General features: G+C 42.0%; 2 protein-coding genes across 2 annotated transcripts; both read left to right on the forward strand.

The window, feature by feature from the left end:
- Positions 1 to 244: 244 nt before the first annotated feature.
- On the forward strand, positions 245 to 9,292 carry lss (lanosterol synthase (2,3-oxidosqualene-lanosterol cyclase)). The gene is made up of 22 exons (XM_041057360.1): positions 245 to 334; positions 1,148 to 1,316; positions 1,541 to 1,679; positions 2,041 to 2,149; positions 2,527 to 2,648; positions 2,978 to 3,074; positions 3,550 to 3,685; positions 4,013 to 4,121; positions 4,435 to 4,553; positions 4,805 to 4,902; positions 5,098 to 5,125; positions 5,323 to 5,379; positions 5,861 to 5,932; positions 6,109 to 6,159; positions 6,341 to 6,490; positions 6,832 to 6,928; positions 7,434 to 7,539; positions 7,744 to 7,809; positions 8,001 to 8,081; positions 8,196 to 8,366; positions 8,653 to 8,731; positions 8,896 to 9,292. The coding sequence occupies exons 1-22, from the start codon at positions 321 to 323 to the stop codon at positions 9,031 to 9,033; spliced, it is 2,208 nt and encodes a 735-aa protein (XP_040913294.1). The 5' UTR covers positions 245 to 320; the 3' UTR covers positions 9,034 to 9,292.
- A 2,141-nt stretch (positions 9,293 to 11,433) lies between these two features.
- Positions 11,434 to 13,146, forward strand: LOC121194898 (zinc transporter 7-like). The gene is made up of 4 exons (XM_041058030.1): positions 11,434 to 11,558; positions 11,793 to 11,827; positions 11,911 to 12,116; positions 12,703 to 13,146. Exons 2-4 carry the CDS (start codon positions 11,809 to 11,811, stop codon positions 12,736 to 12,738), a joined length of 261 nt encoding a protein of 86 aa, XP_040913964.1. The 5' UTR covers positions 11,434 to 11,558; positions 11,793 to 11,808; the 3' UTR covers positions 12,739 to 13,146.
- The last annotated feature ends 1,136 nt before the right edge of the window (positions 13,147 to 14,282 follow it).

Consider the following 14,282-nt stretch of genomic DNA (forward strand, 5'->3'; position numbering starts at 1 on the left):
TGTGTAGTATTTATCGTAGGAGCGCTCTGATTGGAGCACCTCAGGGTCGGCCCGCCCGTTTCTCCGCCCAGTCGGCGCGTGATTGGACAGCCGTGTCTCTTCCCATGTCTCTCCATGTGGGGAAAACTCCTCGGATGTCGCCGCCATGTCCCATGGGAAATGTGGTCCGAACTGTGTTGAAACGTGAACTATAGCGTCTTCAATGCACTGCAGTTCCCAGGCAGAGTGCAGAAGAAGGGGCAGAGCCGTGGGGACCAGCTGAAGAGACATTCATTCACCTGGTTCAGCGGAGGGTTCAACTGTATCTGTCCACCACAGCTATGACTGAGGGAACGTGAGTATATGTCTGTGATAATTTAACGGATAATCTCTTCAAAACTACTACACTCAGTTTTCTTTCATCCGCAATAATGATGTGAAAGCGACAGGAGGTGATCAAGTGTTCTTAAAAAGTTTAATTGATGTATCTGCGACTGAACACAGGTGTGACTTTAGTTAGCTGTTGTTGGTGAAGCTGTCAAAATGCACCACAGGTATGAGAGGTACATTATCCTAAAAGACCAGCAACTCACTGTATTTATTAATTTAGCCGGTGGAATTTAACTAAGCACATTTAGTCACTGGCAACTGTATTTAAATAGTTATTATGCCAATATACTCTACTACCTGACAGCTTCATGTCCTAGTTAGTTGTAGTAATTTACTTTGTAGATCCTGATTTTACTTACCTAACCATTAGTTAGTTAAAAATCATCAGTTAATAAAATGTGATGCACTGTTGTAGATGAAAGTATACAGTATAAATAGTAGCTCCACCTAAACCAGCTATAAAATTAAAATGCAGTCACATGGTAATGTCTCTAATTATAATCTGATGACAGTGAATAATTGAACCTTGACAGGAGACCCTCTCCTGCATGGGGACTACTGTTAGTGTTTACACAGTACATTTTGTACTGTGCAAATGTTCTTAGCATGGAACCACAAACCTGCACTGAAAGGAATTGTCTTCCACCTGTAGCTCATCCTAAGAGAGCAGCTCAATTTGTCTGACCAATAAACATCCACAAATGTACACCTCTCTTTATGCAGAGTGTCCTACTTTTAATACAAAGAATAAGTTGAAGGATGAAGCTTTCTCTTGCAGGTGCTTGCGGAGACGAGGGGGGCCGTACAGGACCGAGCCAGCTACAGACCTGAGCCGCTGGAGGCTGACTAATGTTGAGGGCAGGCAGACCTGGCGCTATGTGGAAGATCAGGAAACCCCAGACAGAGAGCAGACCATGCTGGAAGCCCACTCATTAGGCCTGGACACAGTGGGTTTTCCATCCGTTTTCCTCTTATATAACAGTGAAGTTATTAGTTCTGTTAAAACTGCAGTTCTACACTTGATCTGTCTAACAAGACAGTTAGTTCAGTCACTCAGTTACAATCTTGAAATGATGAGAAGGGAATAGAATATAACTCTTAGTTATATTTAAAGTGCATTGTAGGCTCCTGAAATTTACTGTTAATTTCTAACGTCATGTTCTCTCCACAGAGTAAGTTTGTGTCTGGCTCCCCAGCTGCCCACACAGCTGTGGAAGCCGCCCTGAAAGGTATGCACTTCTACAGTCACCTCCAGGCTGAGGACGGTCACTGGGCAGGGGACTACGGTGGACCTCTCTTCCTGCTCCCAGGTTAGACAAGTCATCTTCTCCCCGCCTTTTCATTTCATACCTGAAATACTCTGTGGCTATATTTCGTCCTTCCACATAAAAGTTTAGTTTAATGCCACTGCGTGCAGAACGTGGCACCCTCCAGTGTTTTTAAAGATGCTGACAGACACAGACAGAGTGACAGTTCAGCATCTTATAAGCCACCTCTCTAACCATCATTACCATCTCTTTGCTTAATTTGTTTCTGATATGATGACAAATGCTGTTGAAAAAGTGCAGTTGGAGCTGTTACAGTACAGCTGAGGATTTCATGATACCACTTTTTTCATGCATGTCCTTCTGCCTCTGTCTCTGTACATGTGCCCACGTGTGTGCTTCTCAGGCCTCCTGATCACGTGCCATGTGGCTAAGATCCCTCTGGCCGAGGCGTGGAAGAAGGAGATGGTGAGGTACCTGCGCTCCGTTCAGCTGCCGGATGGAGGCTGGGGTCTGTAAGTCAACAGCACACTTTTTTTTTTTTTTGGTCTTTTGATATTAACACTAATACGCATCTACTGTAAGATGATGTCATCTTTCAAAGGTAGCAGACATGACGTTTGCCTGGTGTTTTAATTTTTTTGCCCTATTCCAGAAAATAAACAAACATAGGGTCAGTGTTTAAAGTGAAATGAAAACTTATGATACAAGCATCTACATATAACTGTTATTGAACTGCCCCAGGAAGGTTGCTGTAGTCATTACCAGAAGTGTCATTCAAAATTTCCATTCATCCCCACTGCTACAAAATCATTACAGAACTGTACAGTGTCAGACTGTCTGGAATATAGATTATAGCAGCACTGTGGGTGTGTGGTTTGTTTTTCTGCAGACATATTGAAGATAAGTCCACCGTCTTTGGCACAGCACTGAGTTACACTTCGTTAAGGATCCTGGGAGTAGACCCTGATGATCCTGACATGGTTCGAGCCCGGAATAACCTGCACAGCAAAGGTGGGGAGGAAGTTGAAATGATACCTAAAAGCACAAAGCTCAGTTAAACATACAGTATGTTATTAATAAAGCCACAGTCACCCAAATACAGTAATGCTCATATTCAGTACTGATTACTGATCATGTCTCTCTGCTGGTAACACACATGCTACCATCCCATAACATCCAAATGGGAAAAACATTTTTTTATAAAAAGGGCAATATGTTATTTCTCTGTATTCCTTCAGATTTAATGTGAAGCCATGCTTCTAATAACATGTCAGCTCTTTGTTCCTGTTTATCACAGCAGTGATAAATGATAAACAGTGTTTTTTTTTTATATTGTTCAGGCGGTGCAGTGGGGATTCCCTCGTGGGGTAAATTCTGGTTGGCCATTTTAAATGTCTACAGCTGGGAGGGAATGAACACACTCCTACCAGAGATGTGGTGAGTTGGATGTCCTTATATTCTCTCTCTTTCCTCCTTCAGCCAGGCTTTCAGTACACAGAAGAAGCTTGGGGATCTCAGCTGAGGTCACAGAAAACATCATTATATTCCACCAGTACAAACCTGATCCTGACTTTAAAAAGGTGCTGTGATATCTTGTCTTTCTCCCACACAAACTCCCGCTGCTGCAGTTGGAAGTGTAAATGGTATCACTGCCTTGTGAACCAGATGATCTGACATGGCAAAGACCAGACATCAGGTCATCAGCAGTAAATGTAAAAGCTTTTCTGAACTCAGAACAACCTGAATCACTGCTGTTTATGTTCTGTCGTCTGGTGACAAAGTGCAGCAAAGCAGGATATCTCTGATTGTCTCGGGAAGCTGTTTTTTCTCCCGTTAAATATTTATGGCAGTGTGAACATTTTTTTTTTTTCAATCAATTCAGGGACGATGTTTGTATTTTTGTCTGCTCCAGGCTTTTCCCAGCTTGGATGCCAGCCCACCCCTCTACTCTGTGGTGTCACTGTCGCCAGGTCTACCTACCCATGAGCTACTGCTATGCTGTCAGACTGGCCGCTGAAGAGGACTCCCTGATCCTCAGCCTCAGACAGGTGCTGAAGCCAAATTGTCCCACAAGGGGGCGCCATACTCTGTACATTCCAGCCAGAGAGGTCAATGATAATTCTGAATTTTGAAGTGATTAGAGGACACATCTGAAAGTGTGCTTTTCATTTCCAGGCTCAGGTTTGTTTTCTGTGTGTTTGATTCTCAGCACTAAATGTAGATGATATGTTGTGTACATCATGATGCAGCACTATTGAAATTAAGCTTCAGTGCAATCAGTATTAATAGTTGGGCTGCAGCTAACGATTAAGTTCATTAATGAGTAATCATTAACTGATTTTGTGATAAATTTGTTTTTTGTTTTTTTTATGTAGGAGCTTTATGTCCAAGACTATTCCACCATCAACTGGCCTGCTCAGAGGAACAATGTGGCAGCATGTGACATGTACACCCCTCACAGCACACTGCTCACATTTGCCTACAGTAAGTATGCACTGCACGCTGTGCACCATGATGATAAACCACCGCCTGTAGATGTATGTTGCTGTAAAACAGGCAGCGTGTAATGACCAATAATTACAACTTATCTAAAGTTTTGTAAGTTTTGTTTTGCATATTGCAGAACAGAAATACTCTCAACAGGCTCTCGAGTGAGATGTATTAAATGGAAAAAAAAATAGGCGTATCCCTGGCTACGGGATGTTTTTATACAATGAAAAAAATGTCAGGAATTTTCCTAAAAGCTGCCCTTTGAATCACTCCCTAACCATGTGACTCCGTTCCCGTTTCCCTGCAGTGATGTTAAATGTGTACGAAGCCCACCACAGCACCACGCTGAGAGGCATGGCTGTCAAAGAGCTGTTTGAGCACATCCAGGCTGACGACCGCTTCACTAAATGTATCAGCATTGGACCGGTAATAAACACACAGATATACAAAGCAAAGAACACAGACTGAGTAGAGTATGGGCTGTGTATATGGAAGGTCAAAAATAAAATAGAAATGGAATAAAACTAAAACAAGATGTGATAGAATATGATGCAGGATAAAAAAAAGACTTATTAAACTTATTTCCATAGGATTTTAAATCCATCCATTTAGTGGCACTGTTAAAGAAAAGCGTGTGTGTGTGTGTGTGAACGTGAAGTATTGGCCTTTCTCCTCAGATCTCCAAGACTATCAATATGCTGGTTCGCTGGTATGTAGATGGTCCCTCCTCTCCAGTGTTTCAGGAGCACGTGTCCAGGATCCCAGACTACCTCTGGTCAGTCCGACAACTCAACAACTTATCAAGAAAACAAACCTCAAAACCATCACTGCTCAATTAGCTGTTAAAGAAAAGCACTTGCACTAGATACATGAAATATATATGTATGGTGTGAAAAGCTGTTCATTCATTAGTGATCAATGCTTGAAAGTAAACTGCTGATAAACTAACAGTCCATTCTCTGTGTTTCAGGCTGGGACTGGATGGTATGAAAATGCAGGTGAGAATTTGTTCTCTGATACTTTTGTATGTTGTGTGGCAGTGTGCACATGTACAGATGCAGCAGTCGTTTTGAGGCTGTGCTTTTCACTCCCCATGTTGGTTCTTTTAGTCTGTAAGAGTTTCACTTTCGTTTGGTGAGTTCAGATTTAACTTAATCTAAGTGTTTGGCTGTTTTGTTCTCTTTGTTCTGCACAGGGAACCAATGGATCTCAGCTGTGGGACACTTGTTTTGCTGTACAGGCTTTCCTCGAGGTAACACAAACCTCAGCACAACCTCTGTGTTGTTGATGCAAGCAAGGCAGGCAGGAATATATTATAAAGACCAAAGAACAGCTGTAATATGAATATGTTTTAGGACTCTAAATGCAGCGTTTTGTATTACCTGTTATGGACTTTTAGGTACACCAGCAGGGACGACACTGCATTAGTCTCAGGGACAGGAGATACTGTGTATGTGTGTACAAGTTTTTCTGCATCAGCATGAAACAGGAATCTCTGGATATATTTTTAAAATGAAGAAAGGCTGTGTGGTATTTTCCAAGGGGAGAGAAACTAAATATCTAGAGAACATATTTCTTGCTGCAGAGTTTTACAGTCAGTGACGAGCCTTTCAGTTTTGACCTTGTTGAGCTGCTGGGACCTCCAGCTGTTTTAGTGCTCTGTTTGCCATGGACCCCCAACTGAAGTGTATCTTGTAGCTGATTATAATAAGCTGTGTGTTGGGTTCTTTCAGGCAGGAGCCCAAGAGAACCCCAGGTTTGCTGAGTGTCTCCAACAGGCTCATCAGTTCCTCACCATCACACAGGTTCGATGAAAGTGCATGTCACTAGCTTCAGAAGCTAATCCTCCTTTAAACTGGTATTTACAGCGGAAACAAACACATCCTTACAGGGCATTCAGGATTAAAGCAGTGTAATATGATCATCCACTGCTTTCATATAAGTGATTTCTTATACCTGACTAGTTTTTCCATTCCACCAGATACCTGAGAATCCTCCTGAATACCAGAAGTACTACAGGCAGATGAACAAGGTAAAAGTAATTCCACACAAGAGCCACTTGTCAACATTTTTCACAGTAAATAAATAAATAAACTAAAATTCCTGTGGAAATTGCATCTAGGGAGGCACGCATGGCTTGTGCATGAACATGTACATGCTTTGTGCCGTATAACCTTATGTTTTGGGGGTTTTTTGTTTGTTTTTGTTTTTAGGGTGGCTTCCCGTTCAGTACCCGTGACTGTGGTTGGATCGTGGCTGACTGCACAGCCGAGGGCCTGAAGTCAGTGATGTTGCTGCAGGAGCTCTGTCCTTCTCTCAGCCAGTCTGTCACCTCGGAGCGTCTATATGATGCCGTCAACGTGGTGAGTCTGCAGACAGAAAATGAATGGATGACCAGTTTACCTGTTTTTTTAGAAGCTCCATACACTAATGTGCTCCAAATTTGTCATTTTGGAAAACAGTCTTATGCACTTTGCTCTCAAAAGCTAGCCTGGCTCTTTGCTAAGGGAACAAAATCCTACCACCAGAACCAAGTCTCTTTAATTAATATGTTAAATCCTGTTTGTTTAATCCATACACAAACCATAACCAGACTGCAGTCCAAACTACAGCCACAAGTTCCCTTGTACACTTGTGCTGCTGAAAAGTTGCCTCTGTAGTTCTGCACTATTACCGCTTTAAAGTATTAATTGTCTCCTTGTAGCTTCTGAGCATGAGAAACTCAGACGGTGGATTTGCCACATATGAAACTAAGAGAGGGGGGAGACTCCTGGAGCTACTCAACCCCTCTGAGGTGTTCGGTGAGTGTGTGTAGTCAGCAGCTTACTCAATACCCATTTCATGCGCTCGATGATGATTATCAGATATGATCAGTCTTAAAATGTTAGTTTCAATCTGTGCTATTACTCAAAGTAGCAGAGATGGAGGAAAAAAGCATGACCTAAAAAGTCACTGCATTGATTTCTTGTTCTTAGAGACAGGGCTGATTTCATATTTAACTGTCCTCTGTGTGGGAACTCACTTCACTGCTCAGTGGTGTAACCCCTGAGAGGAACCTCAGTGTGACTCATCTTCCAAATACGCAGATATAAAAAAGGGAAACAAGGAGTCACATATAAACTTGACATTTCAGTCTCCTTTCAACATTTATCAACTGGAAAATTTTCCGTTGCGAGTGTTGCAATATTAAAGGGCAAAGAGCCTAATACTGTCATGTTCCCTGTTCAGGAGAGGCTGCAGTATGTGTTGTGAAATGCAATGTTTATTAGTAACACTGTGCTCTCTCTCTCACACACACACAAACAGGTGATATCATGATAGATTACACGTATGTGGAGTGTACCTCAGCAGTAATGCAGGCTCTCAGGCACTTCCAGAAGGCCTACCCTGAACACCGTGCTGAGGAAATCAGGTATTCTACATAACACACACACTTGTTTGGAGGCATACTTGTTGTTGTAGTTACTGAATGACACAGAAACACCTACATAAAAACACATGATGGAAGAGGAATCCACCAAAAAATGACATTCTTACCCACATTATATCTGGGTTTGGGATTAAAACTCTATGGTAAAGAGATGAAGAGTGTAAAAATGTACTATTTCTTATTCAGGTCCACTCTGAGAGAAGGACTGGAGTACTGTAGGAAGGTACAGAGGCCTGATGGATCCTGGGAAGGGTGAGCCCTTCTTATATCCTACTACTGTATTTGGAGAGCAGTTTTTGTGTGTGTGTGTGTGTCCGTCCATGTAACTGCTGAGTTATAGGTAAACACACGTTGTCCAACACTGCCTTGATTCTTTCCATGCTTGCCTCTCTGGTCCGACCTCATCAGCAGGTCAGGTTCACTCTGTTTCTGCTTGTGCTCAGGTCCTGGGGAGTGTGCTTCACCTATGGAATATGGTTTGGCCTTGAAGCCTTTGCTTGCATGGGTCACATCTACGAGGATGAGTAAGAGTTCCAAACACTGATCACTGAAATTTTACATGTGATTGAACAGGCCACACAGGACGCTCATTATCTCCTAGCCTTTATACTAAATTACTAAATTACCCCCGTTACCAGGGATGTGTGTGTAGAGGTGCGGAAAGCTTGTCAGTTCCTGCTGGACCGACAGATGCCGGATGGGGGCTGGGGGGAGGACTTTGAGTCGTGCGAGCAGCGGCGTTACGTCCAGAGCAGCTCTGCTCAAATCCACAACACCTGCTGGGCTTTGTTAGGCCTCATGGCTGTCAGGTGAAGTAGCTCTCAGCTCAGTGACCTGTTGTTTCTGATGGATCACAGTGGGATCCAGGTCAGACTGATGCTGTCCTACTGATTTTAGTCACGTATCATGTATTTATGATGTTTATTTATTTATCAGCTGCGCCTATGATCACATGCAGTTATTAATGGTAAAAATGAATCTAATCAAAAAAGAGACTGAACTGAATCCAAACAAAATATAACTGAATAATCAAATTCAGTAAAAATTATATTCAGTATTTGAACTCAGTAAAATCACTTGTGTGCATAAAACCAGGCATCCTGACAGAAGGGCCATTGAGAGAGGAGTGCAGCTCCTGATTGACAAGCAGCTGCCCACTGGAGACTGGCCACAGGTGAGTCTCTGCTTTATGTTTTATTACTTACATGTTACACACTCTAATTATACATATCTTACTGTGCCATTAATACAACTCACTGTATAGCAATTTATTCTGCTGACAACATGAAATATTGTGTAGGCTTTGATATGTGACGTTCTGTGCTTCCGCCTCACCAGGAGAACATCTCAGGCGTGTTCAACAAGAGCTGTGCCATCAGCTACACCTCCTACAGAAACGTCTTTCCAATCTGGACCCTGGGTCGCTTCTCAACACTTTTCCCCAGCAGTCCTCTGGCTGGGAAGGTCAAGCTGTGAAGACCTTTGATGGGAGGGTATTTTTTGACTCTTGAACCGTCTTAGTGCTTGAGCTGTGTTTTCAGAGTTGAATCTATCAGATGAAGAAACATTTCATTCTTTTAGTTTCTACATCAACATTCCAGGAGCTGCTCCTTACAGATCTGTTGTGATAATCTGCTGCTGTCCAAGACACCCAGCTAATGTGCTGTGGTTTCTAAAGTGTATGAAAGCATTTGGGTCCATGTTGCCTTATATTCCTGTCCCTTCACTACTGTTTTCATGTAGAATAAAGAATTTTTCTATGGTATCATTGTGACTGCTGTCTTCAGTGAACACACCCCCCTGGTTTCTTCACACACAATGCACATTTCGAAATTAAAACAAAACAAGACTTTTTGCTGATCAGTCAGAACTTGCAGGGTTTGATAAGATCAAGTGTTGTGACAACCACAGCAAATTCAAATTCTGTTACTGACCTTTAGGTGCAGAATGTGTACATTTTATCACCTCTGCACCAGGAAAAAGATATAAACAAACTAAATTGTCTGAATTAACCATTCAGACAGTAAGTATTCATGTGGCACTGTGTACTGTATATGAGGCCGGGCTCTCTGCCCTTCATTAGATCCTCATTTATTCTGCAGAGAGGGAATTTGTTACCGAAGCGTGAGGTTTTCTGCCCTTTGACCACTAATGTTTTCACTGACACACCTGAATTTCTAAAGTGGCGTTAAAGGACGAGGCATGTTTTAAGATGTGTTATTGATTAAGAGCTGTGCGAAGGAGTGTTGGAATGTTCTTGATGCGTGATTTGATACCTTTGACAGTCTTAAACTCCCATGGGAGTGTCTCAGGTAAGTGTGTTTATTTGTGTAGCACAGGTGCAGGGACAGGTGACAGCAGAAGCATGCTGCGGGGGTTTTCAGTCCCAGCAGCCATTGGATCCTGTGCTTGAAAACAGGCACACAAAGTTATGCTTGTGCTTTCAACTGTCAATTGTTTGTACAGAGTCTTAATCATTCAACAGATGCCGATAAAAAAAGCTGCTTTTAATGCACCTCCCTCACCTTTTTCCACAAACGCCCGTTCGGATGACTAACTGACACTGCACGGTGTCAGTGATTTCACAATGTTATGTGAATGGGAAGAATGACTGATTTTCTCTAGTCATTTTAAGGTTAGTATGTGCATGTTGAAAGAGGACAGTGGTGACTGTATGGTGAATTCTCCCACAACAACAGAAAAGGTTTAATCCTGAGGACAGAACAGAGTTTAGTTTACTCAGGCAGTACAGATGCTGCTGTGCCTTTTTCACAATGACACATGTATTTTCACTAAATTCCGATCTGTGACCAAACACATTTCCCAAATATTTGTAGGTCTGTAGGATTTCAGCCCTTTTGCCATGAATAGCTGTTGAAAGACAGTCTGTATGACTGTGATTTCTTTAGCTTTGGATACATTCAAATGCAAGAGACATAACTCCCTAAAGACCTGACTTGTGACTTGACTCCCTAATGACTCGACTACCTAAAGATTTGGCATGAGACTTGACACTTGGCCTCCTAAAGATTTCACTTCAGGCTCAATAATGAACTTGACATGAGACTTGAAAACAGAAGTCACGTCTCATGTGATGAGCAGGTCTTGTAATGACACATCTTGGATATTTATTTATTAGGTCTATGCACTGAAATGTGTTTAAAAAAAAAAAGTCGGTGTGTACCATGAGATGTTAAAGGTTAGTTAAAGGATAGGATTTCTTGATTTGTGAACAACACAAAGCGACTTTGAAGAAACAGCTTAAAAACAGAGTGAATAAGAGGACGTGTGTACCTGTGTGTACACATGCAAAGACAACAGACCGCTCAGACCAACAGTCTTGGTTCAATCATGATAAGAGAGAAAAAAACAGGTTTTCTCTGCTGATAAAGTGACACTGGCTGGCTTTGAGAAAAGGTGCCAAACAATCAGGCTTGTCAAACAAGGTCTGCAGAGGACAAAAGAACTAAAAATGAATTCACTGAACATCAGGGTTGAATGATGTGCATTTGTGTGTGTGCTGGACTGGAATCTAGCAGAGGATATCAGATGACAGTCTCACAACGTTCACAACACTTTTACAAATAACATGTCATGTCATCATCTGCTGCTTGTCTGAGTCCAGGCCCAGGTCGCAGGGGCAACTGCTGTCACAATGCACTGAAATCCTACGGCACCTCCCACGGGTGGTGGGCCCATGGGAGGTGGTGCCGCCCACAGTGGGGCTCAAAACCCCTCTTGAGCTCTACCAACTTAGCAAACCAGGCTGTACAAATAACATGTAAATGCTATTTTAACACATTTGAATGTAGCGTTCTCACTGTAAACCTGACTACGTGTCCATTTACTGTGCGATGCAGATTAAACCCTCACATAACAAAGATTATCTGATGGAAGTTCAGGCATTACCTTCCATGAACTGCTTCAGACTGAGGCGTGGCTGTCCATAAAAAGGAGCTGCAGGTGACCGCTGCATCTGTGTATCTGCTCTCCAGCTCACAGTAAGTTCACCTCTAAAACTTTCTGTTTGTTTTGATCTATCCCTCTTTAACTCTGAATAAGCATATATGTGGAGAGGGAGACGGTCATTTTTCAGTATAACTTAAAACATCCTAAAGTTACATCTTCCAAGGTGGAACCGTTTGTAAAGTTGGTTGCCATCTCAGGTTATTTTTTGTGAGTCTTTTGCTCACAGGGGAAGTGTGAATGTTAATTTCTGTCTTCTTCAATTTTAGGGTTTGACGTTTTGAAATGTTTAGACACGGCCAAGGTAAACAACACAGTTTCTTTTGGCTCATCTTCACCTCTTTCTTCCAAAAGTATTGAATTTACAACAGATATTACTTATTCCAGGAGGACACTGTCCTCAAGGAGGCCATGGCCATGGACATAGTGATGGCCATGGACACGGTGGCCATGGACATGGTGGCCATGGACATGGCGGAGGCCACGGCCACGGGCATTGCCATGGACATGGACATGGACCCAAACGCAAGCACAAGCACAAGCGTGGCCACAAGCATGCTAAGTGCCACAAGAAGGGGAAGGACTCTCATGGGGTGAGATTCAGCAGCACAGTGTAACACAAAGGGCATTCAGTTGAGGATTCATGTGAAACACAAACAGGCACAAAAAGTTTGTGCAGTCCAGCCTAATCAGAACTGATTATTTTATTGATGACATATTTTTTGAAGGTTACAAATACACGTGTGCACTATACTCACTTTCACACAGTTACCTACATTCACACCAGGAACAACCACAGTCTTATTTGATGCCATTGGAGCAGTTAGGGCTTTAGTGTCTTGCCTAAGAGCATCTCAGCAGCAGCCATAAGGGAGGAGGAAATACTACTCATTTCCTTCCCTACCCAAATGTGTCCTGTCTGTCCTGGGCTTGAACCGGTGACCTTTGGGACACAGTTTTTTCCTTCTCTGCTCCAAATTTGGAAATTGATTTACAAAAGACAATCTCTTTCCAATTCTTGTCAAGAATTGAATGACTCGCTGCCATCCTCACACTCTCAAGTTTAAAGGCTAAATAATAATAAGATAATCAAATAAAATTCAAATCAGTTTGGTGGTTGTGTCCAGAGGAATGAAATAATGAAGTAATGTCTTTCTCTTGTGTTCACCCCCCATGTAGTCCTCCAGCAGCTCCTGCAGCAGTGACTCTGACTAGATGAAGATTTCTTCATGAAACAGGCTGTCACCTGGAAACCTTCCTCCTCTTAGCTTATACCTTAACCTGTTTATTTTATCACCTAATGACTCAAACTATATTTGGACTAAGACACAAGCTTTTGACAGAACATATGTACAGCACATTCTGGTCTGGTATAAATATCTGATGGAATAAATTTCACAAAGTGAAAGCAAAGATGGCTGGATTCTCTCTACGCAGCTTCAGCCGTTCTCTCTTCTTACCAATGGGACATTTCAGGTTTTTTTCCTTTTAAGTCATGGCACTGTCCTATGGTAAATGGGCATGAAACAACTTTTGTGAAGAATTCTTAAGTGATTATGACAAATTTCAAATGATGTTGACTGAGGTTTTGCTTGCAGAAAAATTAAAGAATCCTGGGCAACATCCTGAGTTGGATCTGTGAGGGAAGGTGTGGTGGGGCTGGCTGTGATATTGGTGTGCATTGCTAGTGTCATTCTTAGTAACACCACTGGGTGGTTGTAAATGGTGTCTTATTTTCCTAATTCTTTAGTGACTTTAATAATGATTGCAATGCACCCAAATCATAGGGCTTACGTAATCCTTGTTTGTGTTTGTCTGGGGTAAAAACAACAACAACAACAACAACCAAAACTCTGCTGTATCAATCCATGATGCTATGAATCTACTGATATTATTGCCATTGTTCCTTATCTGGTGATTTGTGGTGACAAAAACATGTCAACAGTTGTGTTATAACTACACTGTTGCCCATAAAGTTGTAATACTTTTATTTTCAGACACATTCCTCTTTTTATTCCTATTTACACACATCAGTAATAACATTGGAAGAGACTGATCAATAAAGTTTTGAGAAGATATACACTTATACATATCTATCAAGCATAAATCACATTGTCACAATCATTTCATGAGAAGAGATAAAATATATTTTATTCCAACTTTATGGGCGACGGTGTAGTTCTAAAGAGCACAAAAAAATCAATTGTGTGTTTGCACACCTCACTAAGGATAAAAAAAAAAAAAAATCAAGCACTGCCCCTGATGATCAGCATTGGATTGGATAGCTGAGGTGTGGCTTCATATAAAACAACAACCAGTATACCGCTGTGTCTGTGGAACTGCATTCCAGCACACAGTAAGTTTGCTTTCTATGAACACTTACCATATATGTGTGTGTGTGTGTGTGTGTGTGTGTGTGTGTGTGTGTGTGTGTGTGTGTGTGTGTGTGTGTGTGTGTGTGTGTGTGTGTGTGTGTGTATTTATGTCTTAGTATGGTTGTGTGGACAAATTTTGGTTCAAAACCATCATTGTGAGGACATTTTGGCTCGTCTTCACAACTTTAAACTGCTGTTTGAGGGTTAGGACTGGGCTTTAGGGTTCAGGCTAGGATCAGGTTTATCTTAGAATCAGGTTTAGGTTAGGGTTAGAGTAAAGATTAAGGTTAGGCATTTAGTTGTGATGGTTAAGGTTAAGTTAAGGGGCAAGGGAATGCATTGTGTCAAGGAGTGTCCTCACAACTACAGAAACACTGATCAGCT

This window comes from Toxotes jaculatrix, chromosome 15 (genome assembly GCF_017976425.1).
Source record: "Toxotes jaculatrix isolate fToxJac2 chromosome 15, fToxJac2.pri, whole genome shotgun sequence".
NCBI classification, from domain to species: Eukaryota; Metazoa; Chordata; class Actinopteri; family Toxotidae; genus Toxotes; species Toxotes jaculatrix.